Below are 21162 nucleotides of genomic sequence, written 5' to 3' on the forward strand. Positions count from 1 at the left end.
GTTAGTTGTGTGATTACATTCATGAAGTCTAATTACTTTTCATATCTGTATCGATATGGAGATACAGATATATATGTTCTATTTAATTAGAAAATTAGTGAATATTAGGAGGCAATATTTTATCCCCATAATCCAACCTCTTTTTACAACTGTGAGTTTCGCTGATGATGTTGTTTTTCCACCTTCATTCAGTGCCTCACAGGCATACTCTCCTTGATGCACTTCCTTGTGTACTTTGTTGATTACTAGTGTGTATGTGTCATGATCTTGTAAACACTTGAACTGTTTGCCTGAAGACACCAGTTTACCCTCAAAATACCAATTCAACTTTTTGACGTTTGTTATAATTGATATAAGACTTAAGCTATCACCTTCCTCGACAACAGTGTCTACAAGATTTCTGTGAATGACGGGATAATCTTCTCTAACTAGCCTGTCCTCTGGCTTCCCTGCCTGAGTTATGAGACCCTCTTCACCATCTTCCTCAGATATTTCTTCCTTTTTCTGTTTCATTGTCAGTGTCTGCGCTGGTTTCTCCAATGGCACAGCTGCCAAAGCAACGTCGGCAGTGACTGTGGTTGCACCGACATCTCTGATCTGACTTTTGACAGCAACGGTGCTGACTGCTCGAGCAGGCAAAAGCTGTTCCAGCTGCGCTTCAGATTCTGTGGTTATTTCAGCCTGCTGAGGCTCCAGCGCATCAGAAATAGGACTCGCGGATTCCCGATGCACTGGCTTATCAGCTACAGTAGCAGATGAGATTTCTGCGAAAGGTGCATGAGTGATAAACAAGTTCTGAGGCCCAGTTACTGACATAGCTCTTGGTTGTTCTTCGATCAAAATATGTTTTTCTTCGTAAATAATCGAATACAAAGCAGCCTTTAGTTCAGTTTTCAAACCAGCTGTCTGAGGGTATATTCCTTCTAGAGAGACCGTTATTTCTATGGGACTGGAACTCCCTGTGGTTATAAGGTAGGTACACATTGTATATTTAGGTTCCTTGTTGACTTTCACTGTCTTTACTTCAATATTTTTTATATCACCCAACCATTCGGAAGACAAGAGATGTTGTTCACTTCTCATTGCAGCTTTCAGAGCACTTCTGATCTGAGTCTTTATGTCTAAGCTACAGCCCTTGGGAACTTGAACAACAAACTGGTTTTCTTTGGAAAGGACTTCTCTTTCTTGGATTTCACGTACGCTCAGTGTCTCCTTTGGTTGCTTCTCTACCTTCACAGTTCCAGTTTCTGGCCTCGTTAGTTCGACTGCATATTCTTCCTTGAGAGGCAGCTTTTCTTCCAGCATTAATGGAAGCCTCACTGACTGTCCTTCTTGAATTCTTGCAGCAAGATCGTGTTCTGCGGCTTCTAACAAATTTGCACTCTCTAGTGGAACACTTCCTTTCTCGGTGCAAACAGATTCTGAAAGGAATCTGGGTTCAGATTTCACCTCACTGCTCACTGTCTGAATCGCCTCAAATGTTTCAACGTGACCCCGATCTAAGGCCCTGCTCTCAGTCACGCTCGATAGCTGCATAACTGTTTGAGAGTCTTCTTTTCTCAGGGCAGCTTTCTGCTCCTTTTCTGCCGCACTGATAATATGTTCTTTTGGCAGAGGTATATCCTCAGCCACAGTGGTAAGACAGGTCGGTAGCTGAGGTTCAACTGTAGCTGTGGGGTGTAATCCTTCGGTACTGCTCCGAAAAGCTTCCAGTTGTTCTGCAGATAACCCACTCTTCTCTTCTGTTGTTGCTGCCCGATTAAACATTTTTTCTTCTCTCTGGAAAGCCACGTGGGATACAGGTTTTTGAAAAGTCAGCATGTCTTCCTTAGGCAACACGTGCTCTGACTGGGCTGTCTGGAGATGGAGGGCGGAAGGGGGCTCTTTGACAGGCTGAATGCTAAGCGCCCCATCCAGGGCAGGAAACTGACTAGTGCTTTCATAAGAGAGGGGGGTTTGTTCTTCGGAGACTAAAGCGTGAAGCAACATTGGGGTTTTCCTAGAGACTGCTTGATCCTCGGGCAGCGCCACAAAACTAAAATGTTCTTCTCTAGGGAGTGTTGTTTGCCCATGTACCACCGGCAAATTCAATAGCTTTGCGCCTTCCTTGTGGGTTTCTACAGTTACTGTCCCGTCTAGTCCGGGGACTTGCTGCGCATGCTCACCCGCCAGCTGCTGCTTTTCTTCTGTAAGGAGAGCGGCTTTTACAACCCTCTCCTGCACCAGTGCACCCTTTTGCTGAGCTGCTGACGGGACATCAAAGGCGCCCTCTTTTAGAAGCATCCTTTGGGAATCAGTTATAGGCATGTGTAATTCCGCTGGCAATTCCAGTACCGGTTTCGCTTCCGCAGGTAAATCCAGGGCGTCTAGCTCCTTGGCATGAGCTTCGCCTATTTGCTGCTGTTCTACAGCTAAGGCCAGTTGAAATACCTTCTTCTCGCCTTCCACCATCGGGACACCCTTCTGGCGCGTCGGCGTTTCGAGCGCGAAGGAAGTTTCTTTAGGCAGCTCCTGGATGTCTTCAACTCTGGGGGTGTGTAATACCTGCGGGGGTTCGCGGATTGAGGTGCCTGCCGCAGCCTCTGCTCGCGGAAGAGGCACAGCTGTGCTAGCGGTCACTGCAAGTGGCTCTTCAGCCAGGGCAGAGAGAAAGGTAGATTTCTCTTCTCGGGCCGCCTGCAGAGCTATCCTCTCCGGAGGGTGAGTCTGCAGTTCTTTTTCTTTGCCCGCTTGGCGGCTTTCTTCTATTAGTGGCAAACGAACAGCGGGGCCCACGTGGAGTTCAGGACCAGGCAACTCAGCTTCTGGGGGGCTTTTAATTGGCTCAGTGCATTGCTCCAGCAGGCTCGGGTGCTCCCGAACCTCATTCGTAGTGAAAGCTGCGAGAGGAAGCAGCTTTGCTGAAGACAGCCCCGTTTCTGCAGCATGAGGAGCAACATCTAGGCTCTCCGCAGCCGTACGAGACTCCAGTACGGCAGCTTGCTGAATAAGAACCGGCTCCGGCTGCATGCTGGCGGCTGAGTGAGAAACCTCAAGCAATGAGTCCACCTCTTCGCTATGTACCGAGGGCCTGCCCTCTGTCCCGATTGTATACAGCACTTGCGGGTCCCGCTGCCCACCCTCGCTTGGCAATTTAACAGCATATAAACGAGACTCGGTAGTCTGCTCACTTACGGTTTCTTTGTCCGATTTCGTAAGACGTTTCTGAACGACTTTCTGTTCCTGATACCGAAACACAGCAGCGGTGTCCAGCGCAAGCAGTTCTGCAAAGCAAGTGGCTTCCCCCAGGGGATTTATGGCTTTACAGGTATATAACCCACCATCATCTCTCTGACATTGATGGACCGTTAATGAACCCGACCCGTCAGGATTATGAACCATAGTGTAGTCTACATTAGAGAAAATCTGGTGATTTCCCTTAAACCATTGCACCTCGGGTACAGGTTCTCCAAGCACTGTGTACTCAAATACAACAGGGAGACCTCGAACACCCTGAACAGGTTCCAGTTTCTTCACAAAGCAAGGGGGGTAGGGGTTTATTTTCTTTTCTAAGGTTTTCTCCACCTCTAGTTCTACAACCGATTTTTTGTAGACTTCTCCAGTCTCGTTTGGCTTCACCTTTAGATAGGCACTGCATGCAGTCTCTCCATACTTATTACTGGCGATGCAAGTGTACTCACCGTCATCTTCAGATTTTGTATAGAGAATAATAAGACTATAATCACTACCATCAAATACAAATTTGTGATCCGTGGAAGAGATTAACTCTACTCCGTTAAAAAACCACTGGATTTTAGGTTTTGGACTGCCAGTAACAGTAACTGAGAGTCTAGCTACATCTCCTAGACTTATTTCAACATTTGAAACCTGTTTGAGGAAAACTGGGACGCTGCCCTCCTCTGTTTTCATCTCTAATTTGCTGGAGTAAACTGAATTTTCAGGCATAAATTCAAGTGTTTTATCTCTATCAGACAATTGAAGGCCGCTGCTGTAACTTTCGGTTCTTTCTTCCTCAGTAGACACAACAACAGAACTAGAAAAGTCTGTATGGGAAAAAATTAATTATTTAGATTTACTAAAACGTTTTGCTGAAAACTTCTATTTAGTAATCACTAGAGAACATGAAAAAACCAGGTCTGTTAGTGTAGTTATTTTTTGTATACCTTGTAGCATTCTCAATACCATACAACAGCTTACCAATGAACCTGAACTCCTTTTTCTGTCATAACTCAAACTATATAATTCCACTAAACTGAGAGCCATATTATGCTATTAATTTTTATGGGGAGAATTGTTAAAAAGCTGATGGAACTATATGACCCAAATATTTTTGTACAATTCATTTAATTTAGAAAATATTAATATGAATATTTCAGTTAGTTATGCATGTTAACAAGAATCAAAGTTGTGCATGTATATGCATATTTTGCATATTACAGATTAATAAACAATTACATAAAATTTATGAAAAGAGTCTAATTAATCCACCCACTAAGAAACCTTATACTCTGGTCTCAATTCATTGGCTTAACTGGGAGCCATATGGGACACTGCCTTTGATTATTTCCTGTTAGGCCTAGATACTTCGGGAATACAATAAAGCTATGATGCTAGTGTCACGATTCCTTCAATATCTAGAGAGAAGGTTAACTTTGTTTCCTGGGTTTTGTGGATTAAAGAAGATCCCTCCTGTTAATTTAATGTCTATGTTATGTTGTACTTTGTTTTAGTGGTGGTTTAAAAAACGAGAGGAAGAAGAGCTTCAGAGACACCTGTGTTGCTCTTTGTGGACACAAAAGGCAGTAATGGAACCTTTGTTACAGTGAGGTTGTTTATCGGGAATATTTCCCTTCCCCCCACCCCAGCAGAATTTTCCAGCTAGTCAGAAACAGTGCAAAACTTCCACTGAATTCTGAGTAAGATCTGCAGTATTTGGCCCTAGAAAAATTTGGGATGTTTCAACAAAATCAAAAGCAGTTAGTAGAAAAATATCTCCTGGTTGTCTAATAATTAATTATATGTTCACAGTTTCATATGTGGTAAGTAAAAAAATCTGAGAAAATACTGCATTCCAACCACAAAGCAAAAAAGCAGCAATAAAATACTTCTTCAGATTCATTCATATCCCTGGAAGTTACTAATCTTTTCCCAAATCAAAAATAAAATAACATTTTAAAAATTGCAAAGGAGATGGATAGACTAAAAAAGTATTACAAGCATTAGAAAAACATTCATGCCGTTATTTAAATATTTTAATCTTTTAAAAAGGAGCTTATCCTGTATAATTTGTGAGTTTTTCTGTAAGAAGGGTGCTATAGTTCTGATGTACCATAAACTGCTATGGCCAGTATCTTGAAGGAAGCCAATTTTGCCACCTTTACTGTCATTGAAAATTACCTTAAATCCCATAGAAATCAAAGGGACTGTTCCCTTAGTAAGGTACTAGTCAATATGAATAAAGGTGGCTCTGTGAAGACTATAGTAGAATTTCAATCCACAGGATCAGCTACAGTGATAATCACAGGAAAGCTACAAATATATTTTGTCTATATTTACTTCCAAAGTGTATTCCTTTGGGAAAAAAGAAAAAATTACATTAAAAACATTTGAGAAGGCTTTGTGACTGTGTGTGTGTGTGTTGAAAACCACTGAACAAAATTGTAAACCCTGTAGATGATGGAAACTTCAAACCAGGGCGTGCTGCCATACCCTCAGCACTCCTAATTCCAGCACTCCTAGTTTTGCATAAAGGAATAGAATAGAATTCACGCAGTTTTGTGTGTTTCAGGATCGTAAATTTTACAGGAAATCCACAAAAACCGTGTTTAAAATACTTTACCAACACACAAATAGCAAATTACTAGAAACAACAAATGTAAATATTTACATATTTATTTCACAAATATCTTCTACATTAATATTTAAAATATAATATTGATTACAAGTAAACATCAGTTACCCTCTTTTTAAAATACCCTGTCTTTATGAATGAAAAAAGACATTTCACTTGACAATGAAATTACTATTTTTCTTAATTTCCATTTAAGATCTACCTTTAAAAGATATAGGGTCAAATACTGATTATAGTTACACCAGTAATTCCGGAATAACTTTACTGAAATCAAGAATAGCTCCGGATTTATGTTAGCGTAACTTAAGTCAGACCCTGCCACATAATATTTTTATTTTAGTGTCCCTAGCCAAAGTCATACAGTGCATGAAACTGACATTTTAAATAACACTTTTATTTTATATGTATTTATTTTACTGCTTGTATATATAAGCAATAAAAGTAGAGAGAGACTCTTGAGCTATAAAGTTCAGATCTGGATTTGAAATTTCTCAGAGTTTGGATGGTTTGGATCTAAGGTTTCAATTTGAGCCAATTTCTACCAAAAACGTATGCCAGATTAACATATTTAACACTTAGGATAATTGTTAACATTATATGTTGCTGGTAGAACGATGACTGACAGAAGAAAAACGAATCTCTGGAGACTTGGTTCTAATCTTAAAATGAAAATGTTCAGTGAAAGTCTCCTGCTTTCTTATTGCTGTGTATTTTTTTATTCACAGCACAGGACTACAGGGAAAGAGAGCTTTTATTCTTATCGTTTTATAGTTACATTCTGTCTGTCTGTTCCTATATAAAGTTTATTAAAGTCAACGGGGCCCATTCCTTTCAATAGGCTTTGGATCAGGCCTTTAACATCCTATTTAATCAATATATTTCATGCAAAATTCTCTAGGGACCTCTGCTGTCAAATAAATTAGTAAATGCTATGCATCTGTACAGGGAATGAATATGGGCAGAGCACAAAAGCATTCCTAGCCAGCTCAATGTTGGAACAAACACTCTCATTTCTCTTATCCTCCAGCATTTTCAACAGAAACTGGTTTAATGACAATGACACTTAATACTTAAATACATATGTACTTTAATGTGTACTCATATTTATTTTGTGGTCATCAGTGGTAATAATAATAATTTTACATAATATGTAGCAGGGTTTAGTTAAGGAAAGTGACACCATAATGGACTTCATCCACTTGGTTTCATTTCTGAAGGTGCCAACTCATCACTATTTGGCACCTGAACTGTGTAATGGTAAGTAAGGCTTTCCGAACTGCAGCACAGTCAGGCAATATAATTTTTCAATAATAATATCAAATATTTTATTGAATATATTCCAAATTTGTAATGTGTGACTCTCAAAAGGTTTGTAAATTTGGTTCAGCTAAGCACCAAAAGGTCTGATTCCCTTATGGACACCATCTAAGCAAACTGACTCTATAAAATGAGTTTGGAAATATCACAAAAATAGTTTGACTTGTGAGATTTCCAATACTTCCTGTTTCGTGTTGGACAGGAAATACCATGAGAACAACTAATCTCTCTCTTCAAGTATTTTGGTACTTCGATTTCTGGTCTAAACAGAATAAGGAAGCGCAGTGATTGATGCAATGGAGAATTTTTAAAAAAAGTTAATCAAAATTTTCCAAACCTCAAAAAAATTGATTTTTTTTTCTTTAAATCCAGGTCCTTTCACCTATTCCCATTTAAAATCTACATTAATGGCAGTGCTGATGGGAGAACTTTCCAAGGATGATTTTCCTTGTCTCTCTGTGAGAGAAGAGCCACATAGAATCACTGCCACAAACAGGCAAGCTTTAAAAATGAAAATATTTTATAAACACTTCAGTAAATCCTCATGTGTGGCACTTTGCCGATTTACTTTACTATCTTTGAGGGCATCACCAAAATATTGAAGGATTTCAGTTGAAGCATCACCACCTATTAGGAGATGTGTCTATTGAAACATCCTCATGTCTTCAATAATATTTGCAGATCAAATACTGCTGTTTGATTTAATGGAGATTTAATAAAAATGGATTTTTAAATTTTCCCATGTGCGCTATAGCTTTTTAAGACAAGTACCACTGGACCCAATTTTCTTGGGTACTTTAGGATTCTCTGAGAATGCTGAGTTCAGAATGAATCCCTACTAATGCAGTGACACTGAATAGCTTCTGTAGTGCCTAGAACAACATTTTGAGACATATAGAAACCATATAAGAATACATGTCAAACACAGAAATAAGAACATGCATGAAAACAATTGACTACACAAAAGCATTCTTTCTTTTAAGTTTAAAATAATCATGCCTCTTAAAACATTTTGAAAGTCGAGTGACAAAAATTAATAAGTAGCCTTAGCATTGTGTAAAGAGGAAGCAAAATAATAATTATTCATCTTCAAAACAACAGTTCAGGGTTGCTGAATTTAGGGTTTCATCTAAATTCACATGTATATATTTGTGTAACCAGAAAGCAGTCACATACATTATAGGGTTTTCCCTCTTTTTCTACAAATGAATTATTAAATATATTAAAATTTAAAAATAATTGTTTTGTTTTATCAGTGCGTACATTTTTCTGTAAGCTAAATAAGCTTAGGTCTGAACTGATCACTTCACCCTGAATTGACTCTTCCATCTAAATATTTTTTTTATCTTTCTTAGTCCAGACCCTAAAATATTTGATTGCATAAAAAATAATTAATCTAAAGGACAATAGCTGTGCTTATACTGAAAAAAAAGCTTCATATAGAGTCTGAATCCATTTGTTTCTGTCAGTTCAGTATTTAACATTATATGTTGCTGGTAGAACGATGACTGACAGAAGAAAAATTAATCTCTGAAGACTTGGTTCTAATCTTAAAATGAAAATGTTCAGTGAAAGTCTCCTGCTTTCTTACTGCTGTGTATTTTTTTATTCACAGCACAGGAGTACAGGGAAAGAGAGCTTTTATTCTTATCGTTTTATAGTTACATTCTGTCTGTTGATTTATTGAATGCCTCATCTTTTCCGCTAACTCTTAAAGGTACAGTACACAATATATTTATATCCATGCTTATTACAAATCCCGAAGTCCCTACTCAGTCTTTACTGCAGGAAAACTGTAACTGGATCTGTCTGATTCTGATCTCACTTGCATTGCTTTCGCAACAGAGTAACTCCATTGACTTCAGTGAAGTTATTCTTGGTTAACAATCAATCTCAGAATCAGGCCCATTGTTTTCAATGGCCATTTTTCCAGAATAAGGACGGTATAAAATAGAGATAAGGTGTGTGAGGTAATATCTTTTACTGAACCAACTTCTGCTGGTGAAAGAAACAAGCTTTCCATCTACACAGATCTCTTCTTCAGGTCTAGGAAAGGTGGAAAGGTTAAAAATTTGTAAGCACTTCAGGATTTGATTGAAAGGTGTACTGTGTTTAGACTAAAAGAAAAGGAGTACTTGTGGCACTTTAGCGACTAACAAATTTATTTGAGCATTTATTTGTAGCTCATGAAAGCTTATGCTCAAATAAATTTGTTAGTCTCTAAGGTGCCACAAGTACTCCTTTTCTTTTTGCGGATACAGACTAACACGGCTGCTGCTCCGATACCTGTGTTCAGACTGAAACATATGTCTAAAGTAGTACTCCATACACTTAAGTTACAAGAACACCGCAGATTTCATATTTCAAGGTGGTTGCTAGGCCCTTTTAACACAGAGATGATTGCACTTTTAAACAACACAAGTATATATACACATGCAGGAAACGGACAAAGGAGTTCTACATACGTGAATAACAACGATAAAAAGGATGTGCAGAATGTGCAAGGAATGAAATTCATCCCTGTGCAGAACGCCTGCACAAGCCTTCTGCACCGCTTAACTCTCTCACGTTCCTAAAATAGGGCATGTGGGTCTTCAGGGGTGTCTGCCCATTGTGAATTTCACTTCTCAATGAGCATTAAAATATAGGAAGTACCTAAAGTGAATGCTACATGTTTACAAACAGAATTTAGGGACAATGCAAACCTATTGTGTGTTTAATCCAAACATGTATTTGGAAATCAAACTTGGAAATTCAGCATATGTTTAACACAGCGCTTGTATCAGCAGTTCCTGCTCTGTTTGTAGCTACACATCTGTATTCTCCTTCATCGTTTTGGATTAAATTTCCAATAATTAGATTATGATAGCCCATCTGCCTTTCCTCCATACAGTACCTATCCCCTTCAAGGAGTATCCCATCTTTGTACCAATTGATACTTGGGTTTGGAGCGCCAACTACAAGGCACTGGAAACATGCAGAGGCACCTACCGATGAAGTGCAGTCAAAAATATGTTTGATAAACTTGGGGGGGGCTTCTGTGACTTGGAATTCAAAGGAACAACTATCTGAGCTCTCCCCTTTAAATTCTATCTCCTCTTCTTTGGATGGCTCAGCGAATACATCAAAATTAATATTGACACATTTCTCCCCTTCCTCTTCACACTCTTGTTCTGTGACAGCTACCAACTTGACAGCTTTCTGAGAATCATCAGTGGTGCGCTCAAATTCAAACTCCAGCTCTATTTCGGTCTGGTTGCCATTTGAAAGAGTACTGTCTACAAGCAAATCAAACTTCTGTGGCCTACCCATAGCGCTGCCTAGAACTATATCAGTCATTCCATCCCCACTCCTGCTAGAAAGGGGTCTCTGTGAATCTAGCACAACCAGAGAGCTTTTGCATATAGCTTCTCCAACACTATTCACTGCTTTGCACCAATATGTACCACTATCAGAATGACCTACATTCTGAATTTTAAGACTATGACTTCCTTTCTCAGCAGTCACAATGTAGCTCCTGACATCTGCGGTAATGCAGGTATGTTCTTTAAACCACTGTACTTGGGGAGTAGGGGAACCTGTCACTGTACATTCAAACACTGCCTCTGAATTTTCTAGAATTTCCAAATCAAAAAGGGGAGTGGTAAAGCGCGGGGGCATTTCAGTGACTTCAAAGTCAATTTTCACATCTTCATCTCCTTTTGCAGTCAAGCCAGTGGTTTGCTCCACCAGAGCGAAAGGGAGGACATCAAGAAAAACAATCATACATTTGTTGTCAGCTGTAAATTCCGGAATTGTGACTATTTTGACCTGCTTCTCGAATTCCTTAACCTCATTTTCATCCAACTCCACTTCCAGAAGTATTTCTTGAGGAGAAGGTGAGCTTGAATTTTTATTTTGTTCAAAGTCAAACTCTATAACATGCTGATGTGTTACTGGAGGAGGTAAGGCCAAAGACCTTCCATCTTGAGGCAAAACTTCTACTTGGGTGACACTTTTAGCTTCCCCTATGATGTTTACTGCATGGCACATATATTCTCCTTCTTCTGATTTCTGAACATTATGGATTTCCAAAATACATATATCACCCTCTTTCTCTATTCTGACTCTTTGATCTGGTTCAAGCAACGACTTATTTCGATACCATTTCACATCAGGAACAGGGAGGCCTATAACTTCAGCAATTAAACCCAATGAATTGTTTTCATAGATCTTCCTCTTGGGCAAGGGTTTGATAAATGCTGGAGGCATTTCATTTCCCTTTGGTTCCACTGTTTCACAAGGTGTGCCAAACATCTCTGAGCGCTGCTCTTTGTAAGGCGACTTCCTTTCTTGGAAAGGAGAAGGTAATGTTCCAGGTTCAGGATATTCACTGGTGGGGGTTGTGTAGCGCTCTCGTGGTGTGCTGTCCCTTACCAAATCTGAAGGGGACTTTCTGTTGAAGAATGGTTCCTCTGAAGGTGTTGAGTACCGTTCAGGTGTGCCAGCTGGCGTGTGGTAAGATTCAAAAGACATGGGAGATTCAAAATTCTCAACTGACGATGGTGGTGTATAGAATCGCTCAGATTCTGCCAATTCATCCCCGCTGTTGCTAGTGATTTCTATTGACATTTCTGATTCAGGAGAGAGTGGACGGGTCAGCAGCTCCTGCTGCTGGTTATAATAGTTGTAAACAGTGCTGAAAGTGACGTCTTCAACTTCCAAAGAACTGATAAATTCCTTCTGGTTAGAGGCCTGGAAAATGGTATCTTTGAAATCTGGAATCTCCTGCTGTCCAGCTGAGAGTAAATACTTTGAGAGAGACACACATGGCTCAGGTTCTGAAACTTGAGCAGCGTTCAGCTCTTGAAATTGCAAAACATTTTGTGGTAGGCCCCTTTCATCCAGATTTCCTTCAGCAGCATTTACAAGGTCTTTAGTCTGAAATGAAATTTCATTTTCAAGCTGATCTTCTAAATTACACTCTTGTTTCTCCAATGCAATTAATTCTTCTCTTGATTGCCTTTCCTGGACTATGGATTCTTCATTTCTTAACGAACGAAGGAATTGTGCAAAAGAAATGTCCCTGTCCTGTGTATCTGATTCCCGCTGAATAGCATGATGGTCTTCAGGAATTACTTTGGTATAACACACAGTTTCAGTTTTACTTCCATTAAAAGTAGACCTGCTTATTTCTTTCATTGTGGCTTGCTCTACCTGAAGAACATGTGTTTGTTCTTGATCCAGTTTACATGCAGTGGGTTCTTTCTCCTTTGCAGCTTTTTTCAAGTCTGTTATAAAGTTGTCTGCTTTGGAGTCTATTCTCTCTAGCAATTCCACACCCTCAGAAACATCTGTTTCTTGCACTACATTTTGAAAATATTGACTTACAGACATTTTGGATTCTGCAGAAGGCCTACGCTCAGTCTGCCCCAATATCAAGTCTTTAATTTGTTCCTTAAATGATTCTTCCACACAAACATTTTTCTCAAATTCATCAATTCCTTTTGCAGATGATCGTTGTTCACTAGAAAGAGGAATGTCAGCTAGGTCCCTTTTAAATATTTGCATTTCAGCCACTCCAGTTTCTGTTGACAGAGTCCGTTCTTGGACATAAACTCCCTCCAGTTGCACCTTGTAATTATGACAAAATTCTTCACTTAAAGACATTTCTTCTGCAAGTGCATCATTTCTTTGTAGATGGTTTATGGAGCTTTCAGTTTCTGTTTTCATGATCTCGGGAGATAACACTTGCTTTAAGGAACATATTTCTTCCGGTGATATGCTGCCAGTCTCTTTGGAAACAAATTCTTCTGAGAAAATCACTGCATGCTGTTTTAGATTAAATGCTAATCCCTGGATTTGGGGTTCTACTTTTTCTAGAGATAATTCCTGAGAATTATCATCCTTTCCCTTTATAGCTTCACTCTCTTTGGAAAACTCTTGACAGGAATAAATTCCTTGTCCTGTAGGTGATGTAGTTTTCTGTACATTTTCTTCCATGTGGCGTGTATCATGTTCCATTCGTTCAGAAGCAGAATGTTGATCTTTGAAATATGTTTCATTCTTCAGCAGCCTCTCTTGTTCTTGATCAAGATTTTGTATAGCAGAGTAAAGTTGTTTCAAATCAAATACAATATTGGCTGTATCAGGTTCAGAGGCCGGATATTGGCCTTTTAAATGTGTTTCTTCTTGTTGCCTCCTAATTTGTTCTTGAAAATTCTGATCTACATTTTCTATAACAGAAGGAGCTTGTTTTAAATCAAATAAAATGTTGTATGTTTCAGGTTCTATTTTTCCTAATGTTTGTTCATTCTGATAGGTTTCCTTCTGTTCTGTCTCTCCAAAGTCAGATAATTTTTTATCACGAAGAAAGACATTTTCCTCTATGCCATGCGCAAAGCTTCTGTAATCTTGTTCTTTTCCTACTATGGTTTTTTCTTGTTGCCCTAGGTGTTCTTCTTGCTGAATTACTTTATTTGGATCATAAAACCCAAGTTCTAATTCAGGTGTACCTTTGAATTCATCACTTATCGCATGTGAATAGGGCGCATCTTTCTCTTCTATGGTAGTTGAATCGCGAAATGTCCTATTTAAGTTGGTGTCACATATGTCCTTGTCAGACAGATCTCTATCTTCTTGTACCATCTTGGATATAGGACTGAAAAAACTATGATCCTCAGATTCTTTCCTCTTTGCACTCAGCTCCTGCTCAAAGACATGGATCTGATCAGTTACATTTGTAAATGGTGCATCTAAATTGTCACTGAAAGAACGTGCCACAGGTGGTGTTCCCAGAGTTCGCTCAAGAGCAGGACTCTCTTGCTCGGGCTCTAATTTCTCTGAAAAATGCCCTGCGCCCTTGACTTCCATTTCATTACCGTTACTAAACGATTTGCTTGGCGTGCTTCCGCTATCAAGATGGGGCAGGTCAGTAACACCATTGCTAAAGTTATATTCTTCGGGACCTGTTTTTTTCAAGTTCTGCTTCTTCTCAAAAGCAAAATCTTTATCCTTCACACTCTCTACTTCACCATCTGTGTCCTGACCTGCAGGAATTTCTATATTAATATATGTAGCTTTCTCAGTTTGGCTTTCAATGATCTTTTCAGGTTGGTTCTTAGATGTAAACTCGGTGGTTGTAATTTCCGTTTTTACTTCATCTGTTTTGTCAGGCTGATCGTTTAGCTCTTCAGAGAGTGGAACCTGGTTGAGATCTCCAAGAGAAGCGAGTACTTCAGCTTCTTTTATCTTTGACTCTACTTGTTCATTCCCGTTTATTTTCTCTTCTAGTTCATTCGGGAGCTGGAAATCTGGGCTTTCAATTATAGACTCATTCTCAGTGCGTGGAACCTGGTTTAAATTGCGAACGAAAGCAAATACTTTGGCTTCTATCTTTGACTCTAATTGTTCATTCACTTTTATCATCTCTTCTTTTTCAATCTGGTGCCGAAAATCTGGGCTTTCCGGTATTAACTGTTCATCAGGGAGTGGAACCTGGCTTAAATCACCAACAGAAGCAGGTACATTAGCTTCTTCTATCTTTGACTTCACTTGGTCTCTCACAAGTATTTCCTCTTCCTTTAGAATCGAGAGCTGAAAATGTGGGTTTTCAGATATTGATGGTTCTTCTGAGTGTGAAACCTGTCTTAAATCACTAACAAAAGTAAATAATTTGGCTTCGTCTATCTTTGACTCTACTTGTTCATTCACGTTTATTTTCTTTTCTACTTCACTCGGGAGCTGGAAATCTGGGCTTTCAATTATTGGCTCATCCTCAGTGTGTGGAACCTGGCTTAAAGCACCGACAGAAGCAGGTACATTAGCTTCTATCTTTGGCGTCACTTGTTCACTCACATTTATTTTCTCCTCTGTTAGAATCGAGAGCTGGAAATCTGGATTTTCAGATATTGATGGTTCTTCAGGGTGTGAAACCTGGCTTAAATCGCCAACAAAAGTGAATGTCGTGGCTTCTTCCATCTTTGACTCCACTTGTTCACTAACATTTACCGTTTCTTCTTTTTCAATCTGCTGCTGGAAATCTGGGGTTTCAGTTATTGGATGATCCTCAGTAACTATGGACTTTCTAACGTCACACACAAATCTCGGGAGTTTGGATTCTGTTTCTTTGGAGGATGTATTTTGTTCCTTTTCCGTGAGCTCTACCTGCCTCAGAGTAGTGAGGTTATGAAAATATTGACTTACTGAATACTCCCCATCATTAAGCTTGCCAGCAATATATCCAACTGAGGATTCATAAAGATTGTGCAACGGTTCCTTTGCAACTTCTTTCTGGATTTGTACACTCTGACCTTGAACTGTTTCTTCTTCAACATCACTAATGTGCTCTACATGGCTATAAAAGCTCTGCACACCAGACTCTACTGTAAGATTGGAAGCAGTTTCTATTACTCCTACTGTGTTCTCAGCAACACATTTGTATATGCCAGCATCTGACACAGAAACTTCATCAATATGTAACCTGTAACTACCATCCTCTTCCTCCTCAAATTGAAACTTCTCAGTAGGAGTTAAGATTTTGCCATTTCGAAACCAAGTTACAATCGGTTGAGGTTCACCAGATATTGAGCACTCCAGTACAACAGAATTCCCTTCTCTACAATTAATATATTTTTGTGTTTCTTTCATGATTTTTGGTGGTTCATTTACCGCAAAGGAAAATTTAAATTTATGTTTTACTGCCTGAGAAACTTGGTCCTGAGGTGGTAGCTCAGGTACAAATTCAGCAGGTTGAATTGTTTCCTTCACTTCTTCATCTTGTTCTAGAGTCGGAGTAGGAGCAGTTATTTTGATTTCTACAGGAAACGAAAGCCGGTCTGAGTCAGAAACACAAGGTAAGGGCAGTTTACCCTGAGGAACGCGAAGGGTGGCTCTACTTTCACTACTGAAAGCTGGTTGATTTTCTTTCATTTTGTCAAACAGAGAACTAAGTTCTTCTTCCTCTTCTGTGTTATCCTTTAACAGTTCAGCTTCATCGGTGGTGAATGGTTCAGCCTCAATCCTCTCTTTAATCTTCACTTTGAGCATGCCTGATGTTGTGGCAGTTCCGTATTCATTAAATATCACGCAGGTGATGGAGCCTTCATGCTGAGGGAGAACAGAGCGGAAAGTTAGGGTAGACCGGCTCCCTGTCGTGTGAATGGTATAGTTCTCCTGGTTACGAGATATGGATTTGTCATTGTTATACCAAGTGACAATAGGTTGCGGATGGCCACGGAAATGACAGCCAAATATGCAACTCTCTCCTTCCTTTGCTTCCCGAGATTCAATTTCATGAACAAACAAAGGGGGGCCCGGTTCCAGAAGCTTTAGAATAGGGCTCTCAGACCTGGCAGGCTTTTCCTTTATTTCACAGACTTCTACCAATACAGACTTTCTGATTTCTGCCGAATCTTCCAGTACTAACATTGCATTTTCTTCGCCCTTTTCTGTTTGGGTGCCTTCATAAGTATCAACAGGCTCATTGATGTTTATTGTGATTGTCTCGGACATCACATTCTCCAATTTCCTAGTTTCGCTTAATCCATCGCAGAGAAGCACATAGATGATAGATTCAGGGCTTTTCTTCTTGGCTGTCATTGCTTGGAACTCCTCCAGCTGTTCCTTTGGCTTGGTATCTATTCTTGATTCCTGTGGTTCCTTATGTGTACAACTATGGCCGATAGAGGTAGCTTTGGCACTTGGCTCTGGTTGCTCTACTGGAGGGTCTCCCAGAAACTGCTCTCTCTTTGGTTCTTTCAGTGTTATTACTGATTTTGTTTGGAATGCTTCTGCCTCCATGCTTCCTTCAGGAAGGTCCCGAGGACTCTGGGAGGGTATGGAAAGCCCCAGGATTCGTTCCATTCGCAGGTGAAAGTCCTCCGGCATCTTAACAGGCTCTGGTTTAGGATGATGCGCGGCACCCTCCTCACAGCTTGGCATTTTGGGTGAAGAGGTGCATGTATGGATTGGTTTTATTATCTGGAAGTCAGAGCGTATCGCCTCACTCTCAATGGCCCAATGGACTGGAGGGGTCCCTAGGTCTTTTCCACCTCTAAAGTCTGTGGTTCGCACCGATTCAAGGAGTGATTCAGTCTCTCTCTGTGACGGGCGCAGTTTCTTCTTTTCCAGCATGGTTCTTTTGGCCTCCCGCAGTCGTTGCAGCTTAATTTTTATTTCCTCATCAAGCAAAGCATCACGGCCATGATCCCTTCCCCTTGCGGTGCGTTTGCTACCTACCTGGTCTTTATCGTACGCGAACTCCTGTCTCCTTGCGACTGGGAGTTTTAGAAAGCTTATGGTTCGCACCATCCCCTTTGCGGGGGGCAAGTCTCTTAACATCTTCTCAGTCTCCTGCCATTTATCGAAAGGAGAGCCAGTGCACCGCAGGTAAACCTTCAGCTTATCTTCGTTCCTCTTCTGAGCCAGACATTCAATACTCTCATGGGTTCGTTTGGACTTTCTCAGGAAGTCTAAATATTTTGCATTTTGCTCCTCTCTCTGTGCAATTAGCAGCGAAGCGGTTGACTCAGCTGAACCCTCACTATTAATGGCAAACACTTTATAGCTCCCAGAATCCTTCTCCCGAACATCTCTAACCTCTAGGCTGGAGCTGTGAATATGCATATCACTCTCTGTCTTTATTATTCTACGCAGATCTTTAGGGATAGGCCTATTATTATGAAACCATGTCATTGCGGGGGTTGGACAGGCAACGAGTTTACACTGGAAAACTGCGGGATCCCCCTCTAAAACAGATTTAAACTTCAGCTTTTGAGTGAAAGAAGGTTTAAGAGTCTCAGACCAAGACGAGGTTCTACTTGCACATCTCTGCGCAGACACAAATCCATGGTCTAAGTAGTCTTCAGAATCGGAGAAAGCGTCTCTCGTCTCGCTTTGCTTTTCAAGACATACAGGCTCTTCCCTGAAGAACAGTTCTGTAAGAGAACAACATTACATTACAGCGTACTCTGTTGCTCCTCTCACACATTTGAAAAATGAAAAGAAATGAAATGGCAAGATATTAAATTAAATTGGGGGCATGCTACAGATTTCATCACAAATCCAGAAAAAAAATTCACTCACCATATTTGTTCGAATAAACGCAATGCCTTGCTCTGTTTTAAAGATTCTGACACGAAAATCGTTCGCTGTCTGTTCTTTCTTCAAACTGTGGACATTTCTTCTTGAACAAGCAAAAATGAATTTCAAAATAACATGTTCCTGGGGGTGTATGGTTTTGCTGCCCGAAAAGCTTTGTGTCTTTTGTTGGCAAAGAAGAAAATCTTACCTGACTTGCAGACAGTAGAATAAACGCCCTTTCTGATCCCTTTGATTATGGTAAAATGTTCAAACAATTGAGAAAAATATTTTGAAAAATATATAAAAATGTAGCTGTAAGTAATTAGCTAAAATGAAATGAGAAGGCGTTTATTCGAACTAATACAGCCACTAACTTCACAACGTTATGCAAAAAAAGCAAGCAACATGGACCACATATGCTATCTGCAAGCCAGTGTAAGAAATGTATAGTGACGAATTAATGTATGTACATGAAGTGCGAGGATACAATGGGAATGTGTAGCTTTCACATGTCTTAAATAACATTCATTTTCTATTATATTCCATCCTTTGAATAATTGTTAGGTTGCTTACTAGTTTAAAAATCATTTCATTAAGATTTTTATATCTTCGTTTTGATTTAAACCATCCCATGCACTAACAAGAGAGTTTAACAAATAAAAGCTCACGCAGTAAACAGCTGCATAGCATGAAGTAGAAGTTAAAAGTACAGCTGCATAATTATAAATGTAAAGTTTTAAACTGATTTTAAAACTTAACCTTGTAACGTGGGTAACCCTTAGCATATTAAAACAAAACATGCAGCATATTCAAATATGCTCCAAAGTGTGTTTTACTTTTCCTCTCATAGGCTGTATGTAAGCAAATAAAAGTTTCTAACGATTTACTATTTTTTTATGCTAAATCAGTGCTTCAGCGTAACATCCATTTGTGACTGTACCTTTCACTTCCATTTCAATCTGTTTTTTTATCTTCTCTTGAAGAACTTTTTCTGGAGCTAGAATAAAATAGAGATTATTGTGATCAATTAACGTATCAATTAATGGGTTGTGAGGTTGAAACTATGAATATCTGTTGCAAAAAATACACACACACATACATGAGTACATGCCAAAACAACTCAAACACCTGATAAATTTGACGAAACAGTGATCAGATGATTCAAGACATATATGTATTGTATACGTGTCTACAACTTTTTATTATTTTTGCCTGTAATTTACCATGCCTTTAACATGCCTGAAACACCAGGAGGCAAACATTCAACAATCCACAGACAAGTGACATTTTTCTTTCTTTACTGTTTCCCATGGGCTGAACGTACTTGAATGCAATGATGATATGCAGGAAGAATTTAGGTTTGGAAAGAACATGCAGTTGCCAACCTGTCACTTTCAGATGAGTGCTGCACTCGGCTTGTCCTGCAGAGTTAACTATTCTGCACTTGTATATACCCCTCTGATTCTGAACAATTTTGAGTAATTTTAAACTGCACAGTGGCCCATCGTGTTTTAAGGAACATAATGCAGACTCCTCAACTATTAGCTGATTGTACAGCCAAATCACACAAGGAGTAGGCACACCCTTTATTAGACAAAAGAGTGACACATCATCTCCTTCTTTTACAATAGTTTCTGGGAGCAGAGTTTCAAGAAATACTGGTACTTTGGCACCAGTTTCTATGCTCTCTTCGCATGGCACAACGTCAGGGTAGTAGTCTCTGTTCCTTTGTTTTTCAGTTCCTTGTGATCTTTGAGCTGAAGTGATTAACATGCTTGATGTTTCCTTTGAAGATTCTTCCTTAACTTCGGAGGTTGTTTGAATCTGAGACTCTTTGATTGTTTTAGTGCTTTTAGTATCTGAGTCAAGAGTAATTTTTGTTACTGCTTTGGCGTGTGCTTCTTTAGCTAGGTAAGAATAAAGTTAGGAAAAGCATTAGATTAGATGGTTGGCAGGAATAAAACACCCTTATACTTAGAGAAATAAAAATAAAGGGTTTAGTATGGAAAAGGAATGTTCAGCATGTTAGTGCTCAAACTAAAAATAAACTATGAAATATATGAGTTATGACACATTTAAGGGCTCTATTCATGCTCGGCTAAAAGAAGGTCCCAATTAAGTCAGTAGGATGTTTACCATTGACTTAAGTGGGACTAAGACTTGGTCTGTAATGACTAACACATGCAAGCCCATCTTTAATTTTAATTAGGGCTGTCAAACGATTAAAAATAATCACAATTAATCACAAGATTAAAAAAAGTGATTAATCTCAGTTTTAATCTTGCTGTTTAAATTTAAATTGGTATTCTATTGTTTTTGTAAATATTTTGGATGTTTTTCTACATTTTCAAATATATTGATTTCAATTACAACACAGAATACAAAGAGTACAGTGCTCAAGTCTAAGCATGAAGGGACATATGAATTTTTAGCATATCTGGCACATAAATACCTTGGCAATACAGTCTATAACAATGCCATAAAAACACCTATTCTCACTTTCAGGTGACATTGTAAATAAGAAGCCAGCAGTATTATCTTCTGTAAATGTAAACAAACTGTCTTAGCAATTGGCTGAACAAGAAGTAGGACTGAGTGGACTTGTAGACTCTAAAGTTTTACATTGTTTTGTTTTTGAGTGCAGTTATATGAAAAAATAATTCTACATTTGTAAATTGTACTTTCACGATAAAGCAAGTGCACTACACTACTTGTATGAGGTGAATTGAAAAATACTATTAATTTTGTTTACATTTTTCACAGTGCAAATATTTGAAATAAAATAATAATATAAAGTGAGCACTGTACACATTGTATTCTGTGTTGTAATTGAAATCAATATTTGAAAACATAGAAAAATCAAAAATATTTATAATAAATTTAAATTGGTATTCAATTATTTAACAGTGCAATTGAAACTGTGATTAATCATG

At 39.1% G+C, this 21162-nt stretch overlaps 1 protein-coding gene across 1 annotated transcript in view; it reads right to left on the bottom strand.

Moving 5' to 3' along the window:
* Nucleotides 1-21162, bottom strand: part of TTN (titin) — a 311927-nt gene that overhangs the window by 241696 nt on the left and 49069 nt on the right. Inside the window, exons 44-45 of the mRNA XM_043504858.1 lie at nucleotides 19170-19226; nucleotides 138-4043 (exon numbers count right to left, since the gene is read on the bottom strand). Of these exons, the coding sequence (XP_043360793.1) occupies nucleotides 138-4043; nucleotides 19170-19226 (3963 nt within the window). The remainder of the gene's footprint in view (nucleotides 1-137; nucleotides 4044-19169; nucleotides 19227-21162) is intronic.

This window comes from Dermochelys coriacea, chromosome 11, assembly GCF_009764565.3.
Source record: "Dermochelys coriacea isolate rDerCor1 chromosome 11, rDerCor1.pri.v4, whole genome shotgun sequence".
Classification (NCBI taxonomy): domain Eukaryota; kingdom Metazoa; phylum Chordata; order Testudines; family Dermochelyidae; genus Dermochelys; species Dermochelys coriacea.